The 9,750-nt window shown below is 45.3% G+C and overlaps 1 protein-coding gene across 1 annotated transcript; it reads left to right on the top strand.

Moving 5' to 3' along the window:
- Window positions 1-6,604: 6,604 nt before the first annotated feature.
- On the top strand, window positions 6,605-9,364 carry LOC128970434 (ly6/PLAUR domain-containing protein 2-like). Its single transcript, XM_054385609.1, has 3 exons — window positions 6,605-6,656; window positions 7,916-8,035; window positions 9,147-9,364. Exons 1-3 carry the CDS (start codon window positions 6,605-6,607, stop codon window positions 9,362-9,364), a joined length of 390 nt encoding a protein of 129 aa, XP_054241584.1.
- The last annotated feature ends 386 nt before the right edge of the window (window positions 9,365-9,750 follow it).

Raw genomic sequence — 9,750 nt, 5'->3', positions numbered from 1 at the left:
CAGTATTTATTAACTCCAGTATGATTCCCCCATGGGACCATAGTAGCTAGTGAGACAATGAGAGGAAATGGCCTGAAATTGTGCCAGGGGGGGTTTAGGCTGGAGATTAGGAAAAATGTCTTTCCTGAAAGAGTTTTCAGGCATTGGAACAGGCTGCCCAAGGAGGTGGTGGAGTCACCATCCCTGGAGGTGTTCAAGAAATGTGGGGACGTGGCACTTTGGGACAGGGTTTAATGGTCTTAGGTTGATGCTGAATTTAATGATCTTAGAGGTCTTTTCCAACCTTATTGATTCTGTGAATCTGTGACCACTGTATCCACTTCTAGAATCATGGAATTGTTTCAGTTGGAAAAGACTTGTAAGATCACTGCATCCAACCATCAACCTAAGACCACCATGGCCATTAAACCCTGTCCTAAAGTGCCATGGCCACACATTTCTTGAACACCTCCAGGGATGGTGACTCCACCAACTCCTTGGGCAGCCTGTTCCAATGCCTGAAAACTCTTTCAGGAAAGACATTTTTCCTAATCTCCATCCTAAACCCCCCCTGGCACAATTTCAGGCCATTTCCTCTCATTGTCTCACCTGATACCAGGGAGAAGAGCCCAGACCCCCACCTCACTACAAACTTTCAAGGAGTTATAGAGAGCCAGAAGGTCTCCCCTCAACCTCATCTTCTCCAGACTAAACAACTCCAGTTCCCTTAGCTGCTCCTCATAAGAGTTGTTCTCTAGACCCTTCACCAGCATTTTTGGCCACTTGCTAGGGAAGTGATAAATATGAAGGTCCCACCCAGAAAGAATTAAGTGTCACACAGAGGTTAGTCCAAATAATAATCTGTAGATAGGAGGGACTTTATCTCCAAGGGAATTTAAAGGGGAAAAAAAAAGCTGGAAAAATAAGGCAGGTGAATCATTATACACAGAGCAGAGGACTCATACAAATAAATCATCTTTTCCTGACCTTGCTCTCCTGGTGAGCATACAAATCATCACTAATTCTCAGGCAGAGCACACATCACATGCATGAGGAAGAAGTAATAGCTACAGTGAGGTCTGGTGGGAATATGGGAAGAGCAGAAGCATTAAGGAAACCCTTTGCAATTGCAATCTGGTCTGATCAGTTTGCTCCAGGTCCTGCACTAAAACCAGCAACCCTTGTCCTGGTCCAGTATCAAGGTGGAAACCAGTGTGAAAAGAGCTGGCAAGCTTTCTGAGGCTCCAGCAGACTGACCTGCTACCAGGTGTGAAAGTCACAACTCACTGCTCAGCAGGACACTTTGACCCTACATCTTGTCCATTTGGGGGAACACATTGCATTTCCCCAAGAGCACCTTCCAACAACTCCATTCCAGGAATCACTCAACCTTTTGAGGTTCAATAGGCTTGAGAGAGGCTGAAGTGCCTTGTAAAGCTGTGCCAATGTAATGATTTAAAACTAGGCAGAGATATATTGGATCTTGGCCATACATTGTAGGGAGCTGTACTAAAATCAATTAGTAGGAATAAGGCTGCTGTGACTAATGAGCTAATGAGTGATGCCTGAGTGGAAACAACTCTAAGAGAGCTGCAGGGTTGGATTCCTGATGCATTACTCATGGGGACTGGACAGATTCAGGCTTGGCATTGTTTATTTTTCCTTTGCTTTTCCAGGTTTCCCCTTCAATTTTAAGGGCACTACTTATCAGTGGAGAAAAGGGAGGTAACAGTGTCTGTTGAATTCCTCTCCTCTAGGTGCAAAGCAGCTCTGCAGAACTGTGGTTTCTATCAGAGATAGACAGGGGACATGATGCATCAGAGGTGAAGTTCCTGGCAATTTAATCCCTTGGCACTCTGCACCCCAGCAGATTTGCTGATTAGCCTCACCCACCTCTGCTGCTGGCTCCCTTAAGAGGCTTTCATCACCACAGACATTATTTTGAAGCTACTAGGAGGAAACTGTGATTTGTTTGGACAAATCTCACGTCTAATACAGAGCTCATATTGCAATTATGAGCAGCTCCACAACATGCATTAATTTACAGAATCTTGGGTTGGAGGAGACTTTTAAGATCATCAAGTCAAACCTTAACCCAACTCTGCCAGGTGAGCATTGAACCATGTCCCTTGGCACCATGTCTACATCCCCATTAAACTCTACAATGTGGTAATTTTACAATGCCAGCTAGAAAATCATTGGCAAAGCTTAGAAGAAATCTCTAAGTGTATGGCTTTCAGGTCACCTCTCACTCCTGTTGCTTCTAGTAGTTCATGCACATCTTGTCAAGATTGCACAAAAATAGCAGAAGCCGCCCTGATGAAAAAGGAGCATTAACTGGTGGTTAAACCATGTGGAATACAAAGCTGGCTCTATTTCTGGAGTCACTGCTATCTTGCTCCATGAGTCTAATTAACCTTCCAGCATCCCAGCTTCTTTATACCTGATTTGGAAATAATGATATTTACTCATCTTACTGGGGTGTTTTGGGATTTAACCTACTTAGAATCATAAAATCACAGAATTGTTTTGGTTGGAAGAGACCTTTCAGATCATCAAGTCCAACCATTCACCCAGCACTGCCAAATCTGTCACTAAACCACGTCCTTCAGCACCACATCTACGTGGCTTCTAAATCCTCCAGGAATGGTGACTTTGCTATTTCCCTGGGCAGCCCGTTCCAGGGCTTGACAACCCTCTCAGTGAAGAATTGTTCCAGCCTAAACCTCCCCTGGTGCTAATTAAGGCTCTTTCCTATTGTGCTATCACTTCTAAGAAGTAACCAATTCCTATCTTGCTCCAACCTCCTCTCAGGGATTTGTAAAGAGTGAGGAGTTCTCCCCTTAGCCTTCTTTTCTCCAGGCTAAACAACCCCAGCTCCCTCAGCTGCTCCTTACAAGACTTGTGCTCCAGACTCTTCACCAGCTTCATTGCTCTTCTTTGGACACTCTTCAGCACCTCAATGTCCTTCTTGGAGCGAGGGGTAGATGTGCACACTCATAGGTGTGCAGCAAAAGTCTAAGCACTAGTGTACAACACTGTCATGTCAGCAGCCTTCCACATCTACCTTTGGGTTCAGTCAGAACTTTTCCTGCTACATGCACCTGCTCTGGAAAGCTGTGGGATTCCTCTAGGAGATATCTAAAGAGCTGACAAGAATCAAGAAAATGGAGAGTTTACAATGATCAAGTCAAGAAGGCTCTCAACTGAAACCAGTGCCTGTGCTTGTCTGTGTGTATACATAGCTCATGGTCCATGAGGCTCTGCACTGGAAGTGGGTGGAGATGTGTCTTAGGACTTCCCAGCTGGACCTCCTAAGCCTGGTACTTAAGTGGTTTGAACCCATCCTTTACAAGGATACAGGATCTGGAGATTATTTCCAGCCTAGATGCAACTGTTGCAGGACTGCTCACATCAGATGAAGATGCCTCCACCCAGAGACTGTCTCAGCTGGACAGGTAGGACTGGAAAGGTATTTGGGACAGGTTTCTGAGACTGGGAGTAAACATCTGACTCTGAACTTTTGTTTGTGATAACAAACTCCTCTGAAGTACAGAGAGTTCTTGTACTGGTTTGCCTTCTTTTCCTGATCAACCCTGGAGGATCTTGGGGCAGATTCATAGAGCTTGTGATGTTTTCTTTTTCTTCTCTGTAGTCAATGGAAAATCCCAACACAAGAATTCAGCAAAGCACCTGCACAGGTGAGGTGTTGACCTGCTGGAAAGCAGCTTTATGGAAAAGCACCTGGGAGTGCTGGTGCATGACAAGTTCACCATGAGCCAGCAATATGCCCTTATGGCTAAAAAGGCAAAGGGTCTCCTGGGGTGCATGACAAGTGTGGCTAGGAGGTCAAGGGAGGTTCTCCTCCCCCTCTACTCTGCCCTGTTGAGGTCACATCTGGAGTTCTGGGTTCAGGAGAGAGACAGGAAACAGTGCAAGCTGCAAAGCTGTTGAGGGGCCTGGAGCAACTCTGTGAGAAGGAAAGGCTGAGAGCCCTGGGGCTGTTGAGCCTGGAGAAGAGCAGCCTGAGAGGGGATCTGATGAGTGCTCACTAAGAGCTAACGGGCTGGGGGCAAGAGGATGGGAAGGGATCTTTTCAGTAGTGCCCAGTGATAAGACAAGGGGCAATGGGCACAAACTGAAGCCCAGGAGGTTCTGCTGAAATAAAAGGAAAAAATTCTTAACGTTGAGGGTGCTGGAGCCCTGGAGCAGGCTGCCCAGAGAGGTTGTGAAGTCTCCTTCTCTGGAGAGATTCCAAACCTTCCCTGGACATGACCTTCGATAACCTGCTGTAGGTGACCCTGCTTTAGCAAGGGCATTCAACTAGATGGTCTCCAGAGGTCCCTTCCAAACCCCACCATGCTGGGATTCTCTGGAAACACTTTGGATATTCCTATTAGTTCTTGTTATATTTGGTGACTTGCCAACAGCACAGGGCAATTGCACAAGGTGTGAATAAAGAGGAAACGTTTCAGGCCATGCTTAAAGATTCAGATAAGATCAACTGAAACTATAAACAAGTGAGGTATGTTGTCACCCCCCTGAGAAATCAACCCTCCATACTACAGGGAGGACACAGGATTTAAGCAGGGTGTTGAGACACACTTTTCCATCCAGAGTCTTACAATGTAATGAAGATCACATTTCAGATGTGCATCTGAAACCAATCATCTAGGACACATTGTTGGAGGCCATTTGATACCAGAAACCAGAAACCACACCCCTTTCCACCTGAAGTTTGTTTGCTATATTTTTTTTTCTTCCTAAGAACAAAGCAAACATGATCAGCACAATCTTAAAGGGCTTATGAAATCCTCTGCTGAACGTGAGGAATGCCAAACCAGGACTAGAACAAAATGCCTTTCCCTGGATAATTTTGGGCTGGAAAAACTGCTAAAATTTTCATAGTCAACAGTAATGACTGCATTATGGAGGCAACCATGAAAACAATGGCTTTCAATTCCTGAGGGTGTAGATCACCCAGAAGTGATGTTAGTAAATGAAGCAGAACTTGCTAACATGATGAGGCCATCACTGGAGCTTTATGATTGGAGAGGTGATGGTTGGGTTGTTTAATTTGGAATAGCAGAAGACCTTTTAACACTAACCTTGAATAAAGTTCCTTTGATGATGTGACAGCAAAGGTAGCAGAAGCATCTCTAAGAGCATCTTTGTGTCAGTTTTCTCTCCTTGGTTTCCTAACTAAAAGTGAGTGGTGGGTGGACACCTGGTACAACCACTGAAAGACTCTTCTTCACAAGTTTTTTGGAATTTCATTATCAAACTCACCTATCACACTTTGTAGGAGGTTTTTACCAGAATGGGGTGGGCTAAGGTACAGCAAAGGCAAGCAAATGCCTGGGGCAGCACAGTTTGAGGAGTTTGAAGCAAAGAAGTCATGGACTTGCCACCAGGCTTGGAGAGGGTTGGCTCAGAGCACAGGCACTTTTCCATGCTCCATCCTCTCTGAACAACTTGGGATAGTCATAGAATCATAGAATCAGTCAGGGTTGGAAGGGACCACAAGGATCATCCTGTTCCAACCCCCCTGCCATGGGCAGGGACAGTGACGTTAAGAGACTATTTGGGCCCTATTATCTTCCCAGTGCTCCCAACACAGGAAGAGGACATGGAGACAGCTTACTCCCACCCACAGTCCCCTGCAATCCTGCTCATAGCCTGGGGAGAGGTATTACAGTTCCCAAACCCCAACCATGCTGTTTCCAGTGAGTAAGGGATTGCAAGTCAGCTTTTCTCTTCTCCTCATGGTGATAGGGACATGGTTTAGTGGAGACCTGGCAGTGCTGTGTTAATGGTTGGACTTGATGATCTTAAAGATCTCTTCTGACCAAAATTATGCTGTGATTCCATAAACTCTGTTGAGGGGAAAAACCCAGAGGGCCTGTTGTGATAGGACAAGGAGTAATGGTTTTAACCTAAAAGAGGGAAGATTTACAGGGGATGGAAGGAAGACATTATTTACAATAAGGGTGGTGAAATACTGGCCCAAGATGTCCAGAGAGGTGGTAGAAGCTCCATCTCTGGATACATTCAAGGTCAGGTTGGAGTGGGTTCTGAGCAACCTGCTCTAGTTGAAGATGTTCCTACTTACTGCAGGTGGGTTGGACTATAAAGTTTCCAATCCAAACCAGTCTATGATTCTATAAAAGCTTATGAGCTTCAAAGCTTTACTGTTCACAGCTACAGATGCTTTCTTTTTTTTTCTAACCAGGATCTGTGGAAACCACCCAGGACTTCCTAACCACTACAGAGAAGAAGAAATGTCACCAAGCTGCCAGGTCAAACACAGGCACTGGGATTATTTAATACCCCTGGCTTTACACATCATGACCAGACACAAAGCACCCACCCTAAGTAATCTCTATTGTCCACCTTGTGAACCTTCATTTTCTTCTTGGAGGAACATGAAAAGACATGATGATGATAGGGCAGGAGGTGGGGCCTGCTTTCTAGCTTATTCAATTCATTTATATCTCATTCAAACTTGTTTTTCTAGTAGAATTGGGTCTGAGCTCAGAATTGGTACATGGAAAGCCACCAGGAGGTGTACCATTGAAGACAGTGGTGAAGAACAGTGGTAGCCCAGTGACCAGTTCTGTGCAAGATGAAGGGGTTTCTGTCTCTTCTGTTGGTTGCCATCACTTGCATGGAGTTTGGTAAGTTCCTATTTTGATTTATCCAAACTTCTGCAGGAGATTTTGCAGAAGTGAGATGCTACAGGATGGGATGGTGGTGCATCCTGTTCCCTCCAAACTCCACGTCTTTCAACGTGGAGCAGTTGGAAGATTTTGGAATATTTCCATCCTTGTCAGATGTTGAGGGCCATCACGGTCTTGTTGAGGTTGTTAGTTCAGGCTCTTTATGAAGTGTCACATAGGTGTCACTTCTTTAATGCAAATTTCAGCTCTCAGATTTTACATGTTCTTGCTCAATCTCACTCTTGTTTCTCTATTTATGTATTTAACTTTCTATTCCTCTTTTGATACTTAACCCTAAAGACATCTAGGCAGCTTAATGCAATGTGTGTGGTGGCTCTTTCCAATTAGATATTGCATTACAAGCTATCAGAAGTGGGAAAGCTGGGATGGGACACAAAGCTGGTGACCAGATACTGCAAGGCTGATTTTCTCCAGCTCTATTTAATTGTGTTTTGCATCAAAGACTGGAACAAACTGCCCAGGGAATTGATTGAATTGTCCCTGGATATATTTAAAAGCCATCTACAGATGGTGCTCAAAGATATGGTGTAGTAGTGGCCCTGGTAGAGTTAGATAATGGTTGGACTTGATCTTGAGAGGAAATGCCAACTCTGTCCTGGCTTGGCTTGTATAAGATGTAGTGTGGCCAGTAGAACCAAGGAAGAGATTGCCCTCTTGCATTGGGCAGTGGTGAGGCCACACTTTGCGTATTGGGTTAATTTTTGGGCCTCTCACTCCAAGAAGGACATTGAGGTCTTTGAGCATGTCCAGAGAAGGGCAACCTTTAAGCTGGTCAAGGGTTTAGAGAATAGGTCCTGTAGGGAGCATGGGGTTTTTCATTCTGGAGAAAAGGAGGCTGAGGGGAGACCTTCTCACTCCCTCCAACTCCCTCAAAGGAGGTTGGAGCTAAGTGGATGCCAGTCTGTCAGAAAAGCAGATGCAATGCAGAGTAAGAAGAGAGCTGAGGAAAACCAACTACAAGGTCTTTCATGTATTATGTGATCTTCTGTGTGTCTGACTGTCTTGCTTGACTTGTTACAAGGGGTCTGAACCCACCTCTGCATTGACCACCAAACTACTGTATTTCTTTTACTATCCCATTCCTGTTCCCAGTATGAGTATTTTGGAAAGATCCCCTCCTCAGAGATACCTGGAGGGGCATGGACAGGGTCTTATGGTTTACACAAAGGCAAACCTCACATTCTTCCTCCTTGCAGTACACTCCTTGAAGTGTTACAGTTGCCATGAACCCACCACTAGTGATAAGTGCATGAAAATTCAGACCTGCAAGAAGAATGAAACCATTTGCAAGACTACCATGTATTCCTTGGAGGATGGTAAGGACAATTACTTCTTTAACCTGACTTTTTGACATTTGTCAGTGTTTCTACACTGAAGACTACTGTTGTGGGGAGCAGACTTCATGTGAGTGAATACTTGTTGAATCCAGTCTCGTAGTTGAATGCTCCATGTTGAGTACAGTCAGAAAAAACCATGTTTGAGACATGGAGCTAAAGAATTCTGGCTCTCCAGGAAGTTTGCATGACTTGACCAATGGGTGTAGTTTAAACAGTGCTCCCCTGACTCAAGAAGTGTTTATGAAAGCTGGTTGAACTGGGAGGGCTTCTAGAATCACAGAAGCATAAAATTGTTTTGGTTGGAAGAGACCTTTAAGATCACTGAATCCAACCATTATAACCCAGCACTTCCAGGTTGCCACTAAACCATGTCCCTCAGCACCACAGCTACATGGGTTTGAAAGCCCTCCAGGGGTGGGGACTCCACCACTGCCCTGGGCAGCCTGTTCCTGGGGTTGGCAACCCTCTTGGTGAAGAAATTTTTCCTAATATCCAAGCTAAACCTCAACTGGTGGAATTTGAGGCTGCTTCCTTGTTTCATTTTGCTTGTTCCTTGGGGGAAGAGACCAACATCCACCTGGATCCAACCTCCTTTCAGGAAGTTGTAGAGAGCCAGAAGGTCTGCCCTCAACCTCCTTTTCTCCAGACTGAACAACCCCACTTCCCTCAGCTGCTCCTCATGAGACTTGTTCTCCACACCCTTCACCAACTTTGTTGCCCTGTTCTGAACACTCTCCAGCACATCAATGTCCTTCTTGGAATGAAGGGCCTGAAAGCTGAACTAGGATTTGAGGTGTGGCCTCACCAGCAACCAATAGAGAGGAGCAAGCACTCCTTTAGCAAAGGTGAGCCAAATTCAGTAAGGTAGTTCAGTTTCTGGTCATCTGGAGGCAAACCAGAAATGACCTTGAGTTTAGTGGAGCTCTCAGGAATGCAACCTCAGTCTGACTGGTGACCCTACAGGTGTGTTTGAACTGGTGCTAAGACTTTGGTGGTGAAGGCAGCTCATATTTCATGAGGGACAAGGAGAATCCTCCATTCCTCCCATTCCTAACTGTTTCTTCGTTCTTTCTTTCTTTCTTTGCTGTAGTTTATCCCTTCGTGGGAATCTCCACAGTCACCAAGATGTGCTCCTCTGTCTGCCTCCCATCCGACGTGGACGGGATTGGCATGACGCGCCCTGTCTCCTGCTGCTACTCGAACTTGTGCAACGTCGACAGTGATGGTGCAGCGAGTTTGAGGACCAGTTCTGTGCCACTTGGGATGCTAGCAAGCTCCATTTGTGCCTTCTTCTGGACAAGACTCTGAGATGCTGATGGAGGAGGTCTTTCATGCTGAAGAACCAGAAGAAGAAGAGAATAATCCTCTACCAGTCCAACTTTCTGTTCGGTTGCCTCACAGACAACCCTCAACAGCTCCTAGCAGTTCCTGGTTTAGTTGCTGTCCTATTTCCACGACCAAGAGAGAAGCAAAACTCAAGAAGTCCCAACACAAATTTTTGAACTGACTTTTCAGCAGCTCCCTCAAACTTCACTTTGGAGTCTCTGCTGTGCTGGTCTGGTTGGTTTGAATTGAAAGGTAACACACTGTAAAAAGTGTATTTTAAGAAGAGAAACTTTGTATTAAATGTCTTCCATGCTTCGTGGAGCATTGGTTTTCCAGGTGTTACCCAGCAGAATAGCTGAATGGGTTGC

The sequence above is a fragment of the Indicator indicator genome, chromosome 12, assembly GCF_027791375.1.
Source record: "Indicator indicator isolate 239-I01 chromosome 12, UM_Iind_1.1, whole genome shotgun sequence".
NCBI lineage: Eukaryota > Metazoa > Chordata > Aves > Piciformes > Indicatoridae > Indicator > Indicator indicator.
Note: the sequence above shows the minus strand (reverse complement) of the source record. Positions and strands in the feature narration are given on the sequence as shown.